This window comes from Salvelinus namaycush, chromosome 7 (assembly GCF_016432855.1).
Source record: "Salvelinus namaycush isolate Seneca chromosome 7, SaNama_1.0, whole genome shotgun sequence".
Classification (NCBI taxonomy): domain Eukaryota; kingdom Metazoa; phylum Chordata; class Actinopteri; order Salmoniformes; family Salmonidae; genus Salvelinus; species Salvelinus namaycush.
The window spans coordinates 247017-265231 of NC_052313.1; the positions used below are offsets into that span (position 1 = coordinate 247017).

General features: G+C 45.7%; 1 protein-coding gene across 1 annotated transcript in view; it reads left to right on the forward strand.

The window, feature by feature from the left end:
- mbtps2 (membrane-bound transcription factor peptidase, site 2) overlaps positions 1-18032 on the forward strand; it is a 57929-nt gene extending 39897 nt beyond the window's left edge. Inside the window, exons 9-11 of the mRNA XM_038997419.1 lie at positions 5532-5754; positions 6169-6244; positions 17385-18032. Coding sequence (XP_038853347.1) covers positions 5532-5754; positions 6169-6244; positions 17385-17607 — 522 coding nt within the window. The 3' untranslated portion in view covers positions 17608-18032. The remainder of the gene's footprint in view (positions 1-5531; positions 5755-6168; positions 6245-17384) is intronic.
- Positions 18033-18215: the final 183 nt, after the last annotated feature.

Consider the following 18215-nt stretch of genomic DNA (forward strand, 5'->3'; position numbering starts at 1 on the left):
AAGGCGGTTCTACTGCCACTGTTTGTCTATGGAGATTGCTTGGCTGTGTGCTCGATTTTATACAACTGTCAGCAATGGGTGGGGCTGAAATGGCCGAATCCATGAATTTGAACTGGTGTCCACATACTTTTGTATATATACTTTATATTTTTTAAGTATATTTTCTGGTGCCTCCCTCATGTCAGTATCGGTGTGGACATGAGACTGTAGCCAATATGTATATAACCTACACTTTGACTTGTAGGCTAATTATTTGCATATACATTTGTCTTATCAAAATATCTGGAGTTTTTCGGTTTTGAATCATTTTAATTGGCAATTGTTGTTAATGGCTCGGTGCCCTCGACGATGGCCTTGATTCCCTAGTAGATTGGGCACCTCTTGAAGGGCAAAAGGCCCCTAACATCACATACTTCCAGGCCTGAAGCCGTCAATGCACAACAATTCTTAATGCAATTGCGGGAAAAACACTTTAAGAATTAATAATGATTAATAATACTTTGTTGTTATAATTCATTATTATAAAAAATCAGGCCTTTTCAAAGTTTATTCATCACGTGCACAGGATATAGCAGGTTTAATACAGTACAATGAAAGACTTTCCTTGAACGCTCTTTCCCAACAATGCAGTGATGATGATAATAATAATAATAATATAGATAAGAATATAGATGATAATTTAGATAGGAATATAGATGATAATTTAGATAGGAATATAGATGATAATTTAGATAAGAATATAGATGATAATTTAGATAGGAATATAGATGATAATTTAGATAAGAATATAGATGATAATTTAGATAGGAATATAGATGATAATTTAGATAGGAATATAGATGATAATTTAGATAGGAATATAGATGATAATTTAGATAGGAATATAGATGATAATTTAGATAGGAATATAGATGATAATTTAGATAAGAATATAGATGATAATTTAGATAGGAATATAGATGATAATTTAGATAGGAATATAGATGATAATTTAGATAGGAATATAGATGATAATTTAGATAGGAATATAGATGATGATGATGATAATAATATAGATAATATTAATAATACTAATAATAATAATATAGATGATAATAATATAGATAATAATAATATAGATATTAATAATATAGATAATAATAATATAGATGATAATAATATAGATAATAATAATATAGATAATAATAATATTAATAATAATATAGATAATAATAATATAGATGATAATAATATAGATAATAATAATATAGATAATAATAATATTAATAATAATATAGATAATAATAATATTAATAATAATAATATAGATGATAATAATATAGATAATAATAATATAGATAATAATAATATTAATAATACTAATAATAATAATAATATAATATTACTAATACTAATATACACTGCTCAAAAAAATAAAGGGAACACTTAAACAACACAATGTAACTCCAAGTCAATCAAACTTCTGTGAAATCAAACTGTCCACTTAGGAAGCAACACTGATTGACAATAAATTTCACATGCTGTTGTGCAAATGGAATAGACAAAAGGTGGAAATTATAGGCAATTAGCAAGACACCCCCAATAAAGGAATGGTTCTGCAGGTGGTGACCACAGACCACTTCTCAGTTCCTATGCTTCCTGGCTGATGTTTTGGTCACTTTTGAATGCTGGCGGTACTTTCACTCTAGTGGTAGCATGAGACGGAGTCTACAACCCACACAAGTGGCTCAGGTAGTGCAGTTCATCCAGGATGGCACATCAATGCGAGCTGTGGCAAAAAGGTTTGCTGTGTCTGTCAGCGTAGTGTTCAGAGCATGGAGGCGCTACCAGGAGACAGGCCAGTACATCAGGAGACGTGGAGGAGGCCGTAGGAGGGCAACAACCCAGCAGCAGGACCGCTACCTCCGCCTTTGTGCAAGGAGGTGCACTGCCAGAGCCCTGCAAAATGACCTCCAGCAGGCCACAAATGTGCATGTGTCAGCATATGGTCTCACAAGGGGTCTGAGGATCTCATCTCGGTACCTAATGGCAGTCAGGCTACCTCTGGCGAGCACATGGAGGGCTGTGCGGCCCCAAAAAGAAATGCCACCCCACACCATGACTGACCCACCGCCAAACCGGTCATGTTGGAGGATGTTGCAGGCAGCAGAACGTTCTCCACGGCGTCTCCAGACTCTGTCACGTCTGTCACATGTGCTCATGTGCTCAGTGTGAACCTGCTTTCATCTGTGAAGAGCACAGGGCGCCAGTGGCGAATTTGCCAATCTTGGTGTTCTCTGGCAAATGCCAAACGTCCTGCACGGTGTTGGGCTGTAAGCACAACCCCCACCTGTGGACGTCGGGCCCTCATACCACCCTCATGGAGTCTGTTTCTGACCGTTTGCAAATAGTCCAGGTAGCCATTTGATTAGCTGTTCAGCAGTCTTATGGCTTGGGGGTAGAAGTTGTTTTGGACCTAGACTTGGCGCTCCGGTACCGCTTGCTGTGCAGTAGCAGAGATAACAGTCTATGACTAGGGTGGTTGGAGTCTTTGGCAATTTTTAGGGCCTTCCTCTGACACCGCCTGGTATAAGATGTCCTGGATGGCACGAATATTGGCCCCAGTGATGTACTGGGCCGTACGCACTACCCTCTGTAGTGCCTTGCGGTCGGAGGCCAAACAGTTGCCATACCAGGCAGTGATGCTCCCAGTCAGGATGCTCTCGATGGTGCAGCTGTAGAACATTTTGAGGATCTGAGGACCCATGCCAAATCTTTTCAGTCTCCTGAGGGGGAATAGGCTTTGTCGTGCCCTCTTCACGATTGTCTTGGTATGTTTAAACCATGATAGTTTGTTGGTGATGTGAACCCCAAGGAGCTTGAAGCTCTCAACCTGCTCCACTACAGCCCCGTCGATGAGAATGGGGTCGTGCTCGGTCCTCCTTTTCCTGTAGTCCACAATCATCTCCTTTGTCTTGATCACGTTGAGGGATAGGTTGTTATTCTGGCACCACTCGGCCAAGTCTCTGACCTCCTCCTTATAAGCTGTCTCGTCATTGTCAGTGATCAGACCTACCACTGTTGTGTCGTCTGCAAACTCAACGATGGTGTTGGATTTGTGCCTGGCCATGCAGTCGTGGGTGAACAGGGAGTACAGGAGGGGACTGAGCACGCACCCTTGAGGGGCTCCAGTGTTGAGGATCAGCGTGGCGGGTGTGTTGTTTCCTACCCTCAACACCTGGGCCGTTCAGTAAGTCCAGGATCCAGTTGCAGAGGGAGGTGTTTAATCCCAGGGTCCTTAACTTAGTGATGAGCTTTGCGGGCACATATGGTGTTGAATGCTGAGCTATACTCAATGAACAGCATTCTAATGTACATTTACATTTAAGTCATTTAGCAGACGCTCTTATCCAGAGCGACTTACAAGTACATACATTCATATTTTTTTTTTTGTACTGGCCCCCCGTGGGAAACGAACCCACAACCCTGGCGTTGCAAGCGCCATGCTCTACCAACTGAGCCACACGGGGCCCTGTGTAGGTGTTCCTTTTGTCCAGGTGGGAAAGGGCAGTGTGGAGTGCAATAGAGATTGTATCATCTGTGGATCTGTTTGAGCGGTATGAAAATTGGAGTGGGTTAAGGGTTTCTAGGATAATGGTGTTAATGTGAGCCATGACCAGCCTTTTAAAGCACTTCATGGCTATGGACGTGAGTGCTACGGGTCTGTAGTCATTTAGTCAGGTTACCTTAGTGATCTTGGTCACAGGGACTATGGTGGTCTGCTTGAAACATGTTGGTATTACAGACTCAATCAGGGACATGTTGAAAATGTCAGTGAAGACACCTGCCAGTTGGTCAGCGCATGCTCGGAGTACACGTCCTGGTAATCCGTCTGGCCCCGCGGCCTTGTGAATGTTGACCTGTTTAAAGATCTTACTCACGTCGGCTACGGAGAGCATGATCACCCAGTCGTCCAGAACAGCTGATGCTCTCATGCATGCCTCAGTGTTTCTTGCCTCGAAGCGAGCATAGATGTGATTTAGCTCGTCTGGTAGGCTTGTGTCACTGGGCAGCTCGCGGCTGTGTTTCCCTTTTGTAGTCTTTAATAGTTTGCAGGCCCTGCCAGATCTGACGAGCGTCGGAGCCGATGCAGTACGATTCAATCTTAGTTCTGTATTGGCGCTTTGCCTGTTTGATGGTTTTTCGGAGGGCATAGCGGGATTTCTTAAAAGCGTCTGGGTTAGAGTCCTGCTCCTTGAAGGCAGCAGCTCTGCCCTTTAGGTCAGTGCGGATGTTGCCTGTAATCTGGTTGGGGTATGTACGTACAGTCACTTTGGGGATGACGTCATCGATGCACTTATTGATGAAGCCAGTGACTGATGTGGTGTACTCCTCAATGCCATCGGAAGAATCCCGGAACATATTCCAGTCTGTGCTATCAAAACAGTCCTGTAGCTTATGACCAGGGGATAGAAGCTGTGTAGGAGTCTGTTTGTGAAAGCCTTGATGTACCGGTACCCCCTGCCGGACGGGATCATGGAGAACAGTCCATGTCTCGGGTGTCCAGTAGGCGAAATGCAGATGGGCAACCCAATGCTTCAGCCCATGTATTTATAGCCACTATGCTGCATCAGTTGGACTATAGGTGATTTAATAAAATGATTTAACCTTTATTTAACTAGACTATAGGTGATAATATAAACCATGCATAGAGTTCTCACTTGGTGGAGTACAGCTACGACTGGAATGTACTTTTCCGCAGCAGGTTAGGAGAATTTGGTCTTTATTTTATACTTTTTTTATCCCTGTTTTTCCAGGTAAGTTGACTGAGAACACATTCTCATTTACAGCGACGACCTCGGGAATAGTTATAGGGGAGAGGAGGGGGATGAATGAGCCGTTTGGAAAGTTAGGAAAAAGGTTTTAGCATTTACATTTGTATCGTTATCATTTAGATATAATTTAGCTTAACCACGACAGTGATATTGAGATACGAAGATGTTATTATAGTTTAAATAATACTGTTCCATGAAAATCATAACTGGCACGCAGATCGCTAGAAATGATAAGATACAGTGGCTGATGGAAGAGCTTGCTGACCCATGGTGTATGTAGCCTATTACTAGTAACTTAACGAGCGTGAAGGACGATGGATGGTCCAGGTTTCATTTTCTGCTTATCTTCATCTCTGGCTCCATGTCTTAATTATTTAATCACACAGTGCTTAAAGCATCAGACCAGCTCAGTGCATATAGTTGATTTGATTCACACAGTGCTTAAAGCATCAGACCAGCTCAGTGCATATAGTTGATTTGATTCACACAGTGCTTAAAGCATCAGACCAGCTCAGTGCATATAGTTGATTTAATCAAACACAGGGTGTGTCTATATATGGCAAAATACAAGTTTCAAAATGTTGACCAATCGATTGGTCGAAACTGACTCTCGGTCGAGCCAGAGTTTTTGAGGGTGGGGTACAGCCCTACACACACACACACACACACACACACACACACAGACAGACAGAGGACTAACTGCTGGTTATGTTTCAGTATGCGTGTCTCCCGGCTCGTAAGATGCTGTCTGGCAGCCGTGTGTGTCGCAGCAACGCAGACTGCCTCACACACACACATCTTGACACAGACCCTGACACACACTCACCCAGTGTCTGTGTCACACCTTCACTGGAGAACCAGACCAGGTTGATCCGGCTTACTCATCCACCCAATACACAGATGCTGTTTGTGGGGTACCCTCCTCACCTCCAATATGCAGGTCAGTGTGTGTTAAAGCCCCTCCTGTCTGACCAACTAACCCTAAAACTGTCTGTCTGTCTGTGTGGTAATGTTCTTCCTGTCTGACCAACTAACCCTGCTGTCTGTCTGTCTGTCTGGTAATGTCCCTCCTGTCTGACCAACTAACCCTAAAACTGTCCTCAGTCTGATTGTCTGTCTGTTAATGTACCCCCTGTCTTCCTGTCTGACCAACTAACCCTAACACTGTCCTCAGTCTGATTGTCTGTCTGTTAATGTACCCCCTGTCTTCCTGTCTGACCAACTAACCCTAACACTGTCCTCAGTCTGATTGTCAATCTGGTAATGATCTTCCTGTCTGACCAACTAACCATAAGTCTGTCTTTCTGTCTGTGTGTCTGTCTGTCTGTGTTAATGCCTGTCCTGTCCTCCTCAGTCAGTCTGACCAACTTTGCTCCTCGCTTCGGCTTCCTGAACCTGGACCTCCCGGTTGTCATGGAGACCTTCTGCAAGTATCCTTTTGTACATTGACTCCATATTATGGCTGTGTTGGAAATGAGCAAAGTTGAAGCAGCTAGGAAACTACAGCTAACTCGCTAGCAATCACAGCTAACATGCTAGCAACCGCAGCTAACTAGTTAGCATCCCAGAGCAGATCTACTTTGGGGATGTAAGATGTGAGGTAATTAACTTGTTCTCTGTAATATCGTATATTTTATTTTTGATAAAATAAATAAAAGTTAATCAGGGGAACCCAATTGAGACCAGGGTCTAATTTTCAATGGTGTTCTCTGAATAATGGTATAGCTTTGGATTCGTGACATTACGTAGTTTCTCGACTCATACCCTGACTTTGAGAAGGGATTGCGTGCCGATTAGCTTAGCAACCACCTGACGCAGCATGACAACTTGAACGCGATTGGTTGACAGTCTGCTGGGTTGGGCATTATACATTCCATCATTCATTGGGATTCCTATCTCCTCCTTTCTTTAACATCTCTGCTCCAAGCAGCTAGTGTAACAGTATAACTTTAAACCGTCCCCTCGCCCCGACACGGGCGCGAACCAGGGACCCTCTGCACACATCAACAACTGACACCCACGAAGCGTCGTTACCCATCGCTCCACAAAAGCCGCGGCCCTTGCAGAGCAAGGGGCAACACTACTAATAGGTTTCAGAGCAAGTGACGTAACTGATTGAAACGCTACTAGCGCGTACCCGCTAACTAGCTAGCCATTTCACATCCGTTACACTAGCAAACCACAGCTTAGCTAGCAAACCACAGCTAACTAGCTAGCAAACCACAGCTAACTAGCTAGCAAACCACAGCTAACTAGCTAGCGAACCACAGCTAACTAGCTAGCGAACCACAGCTAGCTAGCTAGCGAACCACAGCTAACTAGCTAGCGAACCACAGCTAACTAGCTAGCGAACCACAGCTAACCACAGCTAACTAGCTAGCGAACCACAGCTAGCAAACCACAGCTAGCTAGCTAGCGAACCACAGCTAGCTAGCTAGCGAACCACAGCTAGCTAGCTAGCGAACCACAGCTAACTAGCTAGCGAACCACAGCTAGCAAACCACAGCTAGCTAGCTAGCTAGCAAACCACAGCTAGCTAGCTAGCTAGCAAACCACAGCTAGCTAGCTAGCTAGCAAACCACAGCTAGCTAGCTAGCTAGCAAACCACAGCTAGCTAGCTAGCTAGCAACATAAAATATTGTTGGTGACGTTCAGTGTTGTGGTGCTATTTATTTTAAAATTACGTTTAAATGTTCCGTGTGGCTCTGTTGGTAGAGCATGGCACTTGCAAAGCCACGGTTGTGGGTTCGATTCCCACGGAGGACCAGTGTGAAAAAAGTATGAACTCACTACTGTAAGTGGCTCTGGATAAGAGCGTCTGCTAAATTACTCAAATGTAAATCATAATTTCCTCAATCAAAGTTTGTACCGACAGATGTAGCCTATCATTATAGAATATGCATAAAATGCATCCTCCAATTGCAATGTCTGACTATGCCCACACGGTTCTATTGTCTCAAGAAATGTTATAAATGTAATACCCTCAAACACCAAGGTAGGTATTCCTCATTTGAAAATAGGCCATCACTGTTATAAATGATCATTCTTCACGAGTGAAATGTCCAAACTGCATCTGCATGCAAATCCTCTGATCTCAATCCGTTTCCTGGAAGTAGGCATTTAGAGCTTCTTGAATGACTGTTTCATGAGCCAATTAGAACAGATGGTGAACCCCTCGCTAACAGCCAATGAAATTGCAGGGCGCCAAATTCAATCAACAGAAATCTCATAATTCAAATTTCTCAAACATACAAGTATTAGACACCATTTTAAAGATACAATTCTCGTCAATCCAACCACAGTGTCCGATTTCAAAAAACATATCATTATGTTAGGTCAGCAACTAGTCACAGAAAGCATACAGCGATTTTCCAACCAAAGAGAGGAGTCACAAAAAGCAGATATAGAGAAAATGAATCACTAACCTTTGATATTCTTCATCAGATGATACTCCCGGACAACATGTTACACAATACATGTATGTTTTGTTCGGTCAAGTTCATATTTATATCCAAAAACCTCAGTTTACATTTGGCTTTGCCTCCAAAACATCCCGTGAATTTGCACAGAGCCACATCAATTTACAGAAATACTCATAATATACATTGATAAAAGATACAAGTGTTATTCACAGATTTAAAGATATACTTCTCCTTAATGCAACCGCTGTGTCAGATTTTAAAAAAACTTTACGGAATAAGCAAACCATGAAATAATCTGAGTACGGCACTCAGAGACTAGAGAATATATCCGCCATGTTGGAGTCAACATAAGTCAGAAATAGCATTATAAATATTCACTTACCTTTGATGATCTTCATCAGAATGCACTCCCAGGAATCCCAGTTCCACAATAAATGTTTGATTTGTTCCATAAAGTCCATCATTTATGTCCAAATAACTCCTTTTGGTTCGTGCAGTACACAATTTAAACTCACGACGCGCGGGCAGGTCCAGGCAAAAGTTCAGATGAAAAGTCATATTACATTTCGTAGAAACATGTCAAACGAAGTATAGAATCTTTAGGATGTTTTTAACATAAATTTTCAATAATGTTCCAACTGGAGAATTCCTTTTTCTTCAGAAATTATCTCACAAACTCTCACATGAATGCACATGGTCAGCGCATGGTCAGCTCGTGACACTCTGGGAGAGACCTTACTCATTCACCCCCACTTCACATTAGAAGCATCAAACAAGGTTCTAAAGACTGTTGCCATCTAGTGGAGCCTTAGGAAGTGCAAAATGACCCCATAGACACTGTGTATTCGATAGGCCAAGAGTTGAAAAACGACAAACCTCAGATTTTCCACTTCCTGGTTGGATTTTTCTCAGGTTTTCGCCTGCCATATGAGTTCTGTTATACTCACAGACATCATTCAAACAGTTATAGAAACGTCAGAGTGTTTTCTATCCAAATCCACTAATAATATGCATATATTAGCAACTGGGACTGAGTAGCAGGCAGTTTACTCTGGGCACGCTTTTCATCCAAACGTGAAAATGCTGCCCCCTAGCCATAAGAAGTTAACTATTGGCCTTCTATTTAGTTTCAATCAAAGCATATATCCTGCCTAGTGGCAGACTAGACTATATTATATATATATATATATAGACTATGTTGAGTTTTGACGCATGAGAAAACATTTTGACTATTCAGCTTCAGCTAACCATCCTAAAATCTCAGTAGAAATGAGAAGGTATTGTTGGTGTAACATTGCAGGGCGTAAAATACTCATTAATCGTTATGTGATCTTGCGATACATTGATTCAGCTTTGATCTAACTTTACTAAACCAGCACAATTGTGAGTGATACTCTTCTATTTGTAGTAATAATAATAAGTGATGAGTAGGACTATTAGATGTAGGCAACAGATCTTGTTGAGGGTTATTTTAAGAGATTGGAGTGCCCTTCACGGTGCTGAAAGGACATCCCTAGAATCGCACAATGATGTTATAGAAGTTGAACCAACTTGTGGTGCTGAACTTGTGGTGCTGAAGGATAGCTCTGCCATCCGGCCAGTATAGGCTTACGTGGTGACAGTAGCTATTGGTAGGGTATAGCCTAATGTAAATACAGATAGCTTAATATCATTGCACTGTCTGAGAGGAGAGCTTTAGTTGCGAGTAGGCATTTCATTGTATATCTTACAGCGTCATATTTTTACATTTCGGTAAAGAACAAATTCTTATTTTCAATGACGGCCTAGGAACAGTGGGTTAACTGCCTTGTTCAGGGGCAGAAAGGCAGATTTTTACCTTGTCAGCTCGGGGATTCGATCTTGCAATCTTCCGGTTACTAGTCCAATGCTCTAACCACTAGGCTACCTCCCACCCCAGAACGTGCCCTGCGTCTCAACCTTATAGCCAGTATAGGCTAATTATACCAAGCAGGGCTACAGGATCAGTGATGAGAACCCAAACAGCGGAACTACTGGTGCTTGTTATCCTCCTCCATGCCATTCAGTCACGACAGATTATTTGATTCTGTACATTAGAGAACCCTAAGCTAACTTTGCTAGCAACCCCACGCTAACTTTGCTAGCAACCCCACGCTAACTTTGCTAGCAACCCCACGCTAATTTTGCTAGCAACCCCACGCTAACTCGCTAGCAATCCCCCGCTAACTCGCTAGCAACCCCAAGCTAACTTCAAAATCAAATAAAAAATGTATTTGTCATAAAATGTTTATATTATTATTCACAATGTAAGCACAGCAATGTGCACAAGGCAGTAGGCTACACGCGAATGTTTGTTCTATAATGCAATTAGTGGGAAAACACCATTGTCAGAAGTGTTTTCACATGCAAGCAGTTTTATGCGACCGAGATGAAAATATCCGTTCGAAATTTAGAGAAGAGGGGAGATCTAATAGGATACTTTGCGCCATCGCGTCCATGTTGATTTTGTCCAACCACACCAATCGCAATCAGGACACACAGGTTGAAATATCAAAACTAACTCTGAACCAACTATATTAATTTGGGGACAGGTCGAAAAACATTTAACATCTATGGCAATTTAGTTTAGGTAGTTTGCTGTTGCTAGGTAATTTGACCTGGGATATAAACATTGGGTTGTTATTTTACCTGAAATGCACAAGGTCCTCTACTCTGATAATTAATCCACAGATAAAAGGGTAAACAGAGTTTGTTTCTAGTCATCTCTCCTCCTTCAGGCTTCTTCTTCTTTGGACTTTATATGGCGGTTGGCAACCAACTTTAAGGTGCATTACCACCACCGACTGGACTGGAGTGTGGACCTCAGTTCATCTTTCAATCACCCACGTGGGTCTATGCTCCTAAAAATCAATGAGGAGATGGGAGATGCGGGACTTACAGCGCATTAAGCATCACAAATAGAACCAAACGCAGACGCTCAAATAACCAAGTTCTATATTAGCGCCTGCCTACACAGACGGTCGTTGACACACGCGAGCAGTGTGGTGCAATCATTTAATAACATGTATCATATTAATAAGTTCAGGGTTCAAAGAATGCAGTATATCTTTTTAAAATGCATACTGCCTCTAGATCTCTTTTTTTATCGTACGAAAGCCGTCTATTACCGGCTAACGGAAACCATGGTGTGTTGGGGTGTCAGTGTAGTATGAGTGGCTGCGCGGGTAGAGTCTAGCGGCTGCGCGGGTAGAGTCTAGCGGCTGCGCGGGTAGAGTCTAGCGGCTGCGCGGGTAGAGTCTAGCGGCTGCGCGGGTAGAGTCTAGCGGCTGCGCGGGTAGAGTCTAGCGGCTGCGCGGGTAGAGTCTAGCGGCTGCGCGGGTAGAGTCTAGCGGCTGCGCGGGTAGAGTCTAGCGGCTGCGCGGGTAGAGTCTAGCGGCTGCGCGGGTAGAGTCTCTAGCGGCTGCGCGGGTAGAGTCTAGCGGCTGCGCGGGTAGAGTCTAGCGGCTGCGCGGGTAGAGTCTAGCGGCTGCGCGGGTAGAGTCTAGCGGCTGCGCGGGTAGAGTCTAGCGGCTGCGCGGGTAGAGTCTAGCGGCTGCGCGGGTAGAGTCTAGCGGCTGCGCGGGTAGAGTCTAGCGGCTGCGCGGGTAGAGTCTAGCGGCTGCGCGGGTAGAGTCTAGCGGCTGCGCGGGTAGAGTCTAGCGGCTGCGCGGGTAGAGTCTAGCGGCTGCGCGGGTAGAGTCTAGCGGCTGCGCGGGTAGAGTCTAGCGGCTGCGCGGGTAGAGTCTAGCGGCTGCGCGGGTAGAGTCTCTAGCGGCTGCGCGGGTAGAGTCTAGCGGCTGCGCGGGTAGAGTCTAGCGGCTGCGCGGGTAGAGTCTCTAGCGGCTGCGCGGGTAGAGTTTAGCGGCTGCGCGGGTAGAGTCTAGCGGCTGCGCGGGTAGAGTCTAGCGGCTGCGCGGGTAGAGTCTCTAGCGGCTGCGCGGGTAGAGTCTCTAGCGGCTGCGCGGGTAGAGTCTCTAGCGGCTGCGCGGGTAGAGTCTAGCGGCTGCGCGGGTAGAGTCTAGCGGCTGCGCGGGTAGTGTCTAGCGGCTGCGCGGGTAGTGTCTAGCGGCTGCGCGGGTAGTGTCTAGCGGCTGCGCGGGTAGAGTCTAGCGGCTGCGCGGGTAGAGTCTAGCGGCTGCGCGGGTAGAGTCTAGCGGCTGCGCGGGTAGAGTCTAGCGGCTGCGCGGGTAGAGTCTAGCGGCTGCGCGGGTAGAGTCTAGCGGCTGCGCGGGTAGTGTCTAGCGGCTGCGCGGGTAGTGTCTAGCGGCTGCGCGGGTAGTGTCTAGCGGCTGCGCGGGTAGTGTCTAGCGGCTGCGCGGGTAGAGTCTAGCGGCTGCGCGGGTAGAGTCTAGCGGCTGCGCGGGTAGAGTCTCTAGCGGCTGCGCGGGTAGAGTCTAGCGGCTGCGCGGGTAGAGTCTAGCGGCTGCGCGGGTAGAGTCTAGCGGCTGCGCGGGTAGAGTCTCTAGCGGCTGCGCGGGTAGAGTCTAGCGGCTGCGCGGGTAGAGTCTAGCGGCTGCGCGGGTAGAGTCTAGCGGCTGCGCGGGTAGAGTCTAGCGGCTGCGCGGGTAGAGTCTAGCGGCTGCGCGGGTAGAGTCTAGCGGCTGCGCGGGTAGAGTCTAGCGGCTGCGCGGGTAGAGTCTCTAGCGGCTGCGCGGGTAGAGTCTCTAGCGGCTGCGCGGGTAGAGTCTAGCGGCTGCGCGGGTAGAGTCTAGCGGCTGCGCGGGTAGAGTCTCTAGCGGCTGCGCGGGTAGAGTCTCTAGCGGCTGCGCGGGTAGAGTCTCTAGCGGCTGCGCGGGTAGAGTCTAGCGGCTGCGCGGGTAGAGTCTAGCGGCTGCGCGGGTAGAGTCTAGCGGCTGCGCGGGTAGAGTCTAGCGGCTGCGCGGGTAGAGTCTAGCGGCTGCGCGGGTAGAGTCTAGCGGCTGCGCGGGTAGAGTCTAGCGGCTGCGCGGGTAGAGTCTAGCGGCTGCGCGGGTAGAGTCTAGCGGCTGCGCGGGTAGAGTCTAGCGGCTGCGCGGGTAGAGTCTAGCGGCTGCGCGGGTAGAGTCTCTAGCGGCTGCGCGGGTAGAGTTTAGCGGCTGCGCGGGTAGAGTCTAGCGGCTGCGCGGGTAGAGTCTCTAGCGGCTGCGCGGGTAGAGTCTCTAGCGGCTGCGCGGGTAGAGTCTCTAGCGGCTGCGCGGGTAGAGTCTAGCGGCTGCGCGGGTAGAGTCTCTAGCGGCTGCGCGGGTAGAGTCTCTAGCGGCTGCGCGGGTAGAGTCTAGCGGCTGCGCGGGTAGAGTTTAGTGGGTGCGCGGGTAGAGTCTAGCGGCTGCGCGGGTAGAGTTTAGCGGCTGCGCGGGTAGAGTCTCTAGCGGCTGCGCGGGTAGAGTTTAGTGGGTGCGCGGGTAGAGTCTAGCGGCTGCGCGGGTAGTGTCTCTAGCGGCTGCGCGGGTAGAGTTTAGCGGCTGCGCGGGTAGAGTCTAGCGGCTGCGCGGGTAGTGTCTAGCGGCTGCGCGGGTAGAGTCTCTAGCGGCTGCGTGGGTAGAGTCTCTAGTGGGTGCGTGGGTAGAGTCTAGCGGCTGCGTGGGTAGAGTTTAGCGGGTGCGTGGGTAGAGTCTAGCGGCTGCGTGGGTAGAGTTTAGTGGGTGCGTGGGTAGAGTCAGCACAACAATAAAATGGAGGTCAATGTAAATAGTTCAGTGGCCGTTTGATTAACTGTTCAGCAGTCTTATGGCTTGGGGGTAGAAGCTGTTCAGGAGCCTTTTGGTTCCAGACTTGGCGCTCCGGTACCGCTTGCCGTGCGGTAGCAGAGAGAACAGTCTATGACTTGGGTGGCTGGAGTCTTTGACAATTTTGAGAGCCTTCCTCTGACACTGGATGGCAGGGTGCTCGGCCCCATTGATTTACTGGGCTGTACGCACTATCCTCTGTAGCGCCTTCTGGTTGGATGTCAAGCAGGTGCCGAACCAAACTGCTGCAAAATAAATGTAGAAGTCTATATTATTCAATTATTGCACCCACACTGCTCGCGTCTGCATTGCCAAGGGCTAAACTAGAAGTCAGTTCCATTTCTGACACAGATCGCGCTGCAAGTCCTGCCTCTCCCATCTCCTCATTGGTTTATAGAAGCAGATACCCACGTGCCATCTCCTCATTGGTTATACACATGTGGGTGACTGAAGACGAATGAGGTCAGTGGTGGTAATTGCACCTAATTTATGAAAGTTGCCAATCGCAATATAAAGTCAAGAGAAGAAAAAGCCTGGAAGGATGAGAGATGACTAGAAACGATTCGGTTGACCGTTTTATGTGTGGATTAATTGGTGGAGTAGAGAACCTTGTGCATTTCAGGTAAAATAACAACTCGAATTTATATCCCAAGACAAATTAGCTAGCAACAGCAAGCTAGCTAAATAGGACAAATTAGCTAGCAAGTGCAAGCTAACTAACTAAATTGCCATAAATGTTTAATGCTTTTCGACCTGTCCTCAAATTAATGTCATTGGTTCAGAGTTTGTTTTGATATTTTAACCTGCATGTCCTGATCGCGTTTGGTGTGGGGGGGCAAAATACATTTATGCACGATGGTGTACGTGCGCAGCCGGTTTGGGTTCTGTGTTAGAGTTGAGCTTGGATCTATGGTGTTGAACGATGAGCTGTAGTAAATTAACAGCATTCTCACGTAGTTGTTCCTTTTGTCCAGGTGGGAAAGGACAGTGTGGAGTGCAATAGAGATTGCGACATCTGTGGGTCTGTTGTGTCGGTATGTGAATTGGAGTGGGTCTGGCATGTGTTGTGAGCCATGACCAGCCTTTCAGCGCATTTCATGGCTACAGATGTGAGTGCTACGGAGCGATAGTAAGTATTGCATGTATTACAGACTGGGTCAGGGAGAGGTTGAAAATGTCCGTGAAGACTCAGACTTCCGGAACAGCTGGTGCTTTCCGCAAAGCAAGCATACAAGGCATTTAACTCGTCTGGTAGATTTGCGGCACTGGGCAGCTCAAGGCTGGGTTTCCCTTTGTCATCCGTGATAGTTTTCAAGCCCTAGCACATCCGACAAGCATCAGAGCTGGTGTAGTAGGATTTGATTTTAGTCCTATATTGCCGCTTTGCCTGTTTGATCGATCAATCTATCAAGTTTATTTAATAAGCTCTTTTTACATCAGCTGATGTCACAAAGTGCTGTACAGAAACCCAGCCTAAAACCGCAAACAGCAAGTAATGCAGATGTAGAAGCACGGTGGCTAGGAAAAACTCCCTAGAAAGGCCAGAACCTAGGAAGAAACCTAGAGAGGAACCAGGCTCTGAGGGTGGCCAGTCCTCTTCTGGCTGTGCCGGGTGGAGATTATAACAGAACATGGCCAAGATGTTCAAACGTTCATAGATGACCAGCAGGGTCAAATAATAATAATCACAGTGGTTGTAGAGGGTGCAACAGGTCAGCACCTCAGGAGTAAATGTCAGTTGGCTTTTCATAGCCGAGCATTCAGAGTTGGAGACAGCAGGTCCGCGACACGTCCAGTGAACAGGTCAGGGTTCCATGGTTCGTCGGAGGACATGTCGGTATTTCTTACAAGCGTCCGGGTTAGAGTCCCGCTCTTCTGAATGCGGCAGCACTAGCGTTTAGCTCAGTGCGGATGTTGCCTGTAATCCATGGCTTCTGGTTGGGATATGTACAATAATTTCAAAAACACTAGCATATAACGAGACAATTCTTTATACATTAAAACATAGGATAGCATGACTAATTATGTCATTTTCCACTACATTTCCTCCCTTTTTTAAGACTGTCTCAATCTAATAGAACATGACTTACAAGAATTATCATGAAACAAGCATTAACATTAAACAAGCATTAACATGAGGGAAAATAAAATACTTTTTTTACACTCAGTATATTACAATTGTAAATTACTTCCATTGTCATTTGAGTTTCAACCCTTTAAAGGGGGAAAGGAATGTATCAATTTAAACATTAGTACATACTTTTTCACCACAAGGCAATAGCTTCGTTGAGACTGTCCATATTGCCACAGGGTCACCATTAACCTCTCTTGGGTACGTGAGACGGTAGCGTCCCACCTCTTCAACAGCCAGTGAAACTGCTGGGCGCCAAATTCAAATACAGAAATACTCATTATAAAAAATTCAGAAAACAAAACATATTTTACATAGGTTTAAAGATTAACTTCTTGTGAATCCAACCACGGTGTCAGATTTTAAAAATGCTTTACGGCGAAAGCATACCTTACGATTATTTGAGAACATAGCCCACTAGACAAATCATTACAAACAGTAACCAGCCAAGTAGAACAGTTACACAAGTCAGAAATGGAGATAAAATTAATCCCTTACCTTTGATGATCTTCAAATGGTTGCACTCAGCAGACATTCATTTACTCAATAAATGTTCCTTTTGTTCGATAAAGTCTCTTTATATCCAAAAACCTCTGTTTTGTTCACGCGTTTTCTTCAGTAATCCACAGGCTCAAACGCAGTCAAAAACAGGCAGACAAAAAAATCCAAATTGTATCCGTAAAGTTCATAGAAACATGTCAAACGATGTTTATATTCAATCCTCGGGTTGTTTTTAGCCTAAATAATCGATAATATTTCAACCGGACAATAACGTCGTCAATTTAAAAGGTAAACAAGAAAGGCTATCTCTCTGTCGTGCGCATTAAAAGCTCTGTGACACTTTAGGGTCCACTCATTCAGACTGCTCTTACTTCCTCATTTTTCAGAATATAAGCCTGAAACAATTTCTAAAGACTGGTGACATCTAGTGGAAGGCATAGAAACTGCAATTTGAGTCCTAAGTCAATGGATACTGTAATGGCATTGAATAGAAAACTACAAAACCAAAAAAGAAACGACTTCCTGAATGGATTTTTCTCAGGTTTTCGCCTGCCAAATCAGTTCTGTTATACTTACAGACATTATTTTAATGGTTTTGGATTCTTTAGAGTGTTTTCTATCCAAATCTACCAGTTATATGCATATCATATCTTCTGGGCCCGAGAAGCAGGCAGTTTAATTTGGGCATGCATTTCATCCAAAATTCCAAATGCTGCCCCCTACCCTAGTGAAGTTAACCCAGTGTGTGTAGTGTCTATCTGTCCTGTAGATATCTTAACCCAGTGTTTATCAGATACGTTGTGTCCCTGTCTGGAGCGTTAGCCGTGGTCAACTCTGTTCCATGCTTCGCCCTTGATGGCCAATGGATGCTCTCCGCTCTGCTGGAGGCCACGCTGGTCACTGTGGTTACAGATCGGCAGCACCGCGAACTGATTGGCTTTTTCCTGTTGCTGGGAGGAAGTGCTCTGCTGGCTGCTAATGTAGCGCTGGGGCTGTGGATGGTTACTGCCCGGTAACGGTAACTATGACTACCAACCACCACCAACGCCTCCATGGCAACCAACGCCAAGAGACTATCTCCCGGGGTGCTGTGCCGTGCCTCCGCACAAAGGCATTGTGGGTCTCTTCCTGCTCGTCTCTGAGAGAAAGACTCCAGTTCCCATCAGGCACTGCGGTGCACATGGTGACTAAGGGATGCTGGGGAAATTTTGTGTTCAGCTGCACCTTCTCTGCTCTCGTGTGTGTGTGTGTGTGTGTGTGTGTCGCGTCACACGCGCTGTGAAGAGGTATGTGTTTCTGTTTTCTAGGGAATTCATGATACATTGTTGTTTTATCTATTTGTCTCCTCTCTGTCTCTTTGTCTGTCTGTCTCTCAATTTAATTTAATTCAAGGGCTTTATTGGCATGTGAAACATATGTTAACATTGCCAAAGCAAGTGAAATAGATAATAATTAATAATAATTAACAGTAAACATTACACTCATAGAAGTTCCAAAAGAAAGACATTTCAAATATATTGCTCTCTCCCCATCTCTCTATGTGAAATAAAGAGGATCTCACAATGGACTTTTCAGTTCTTCATATTCCTACCTGTGTGTGTGTGTGTGTGTGTGTGTGTGTGTG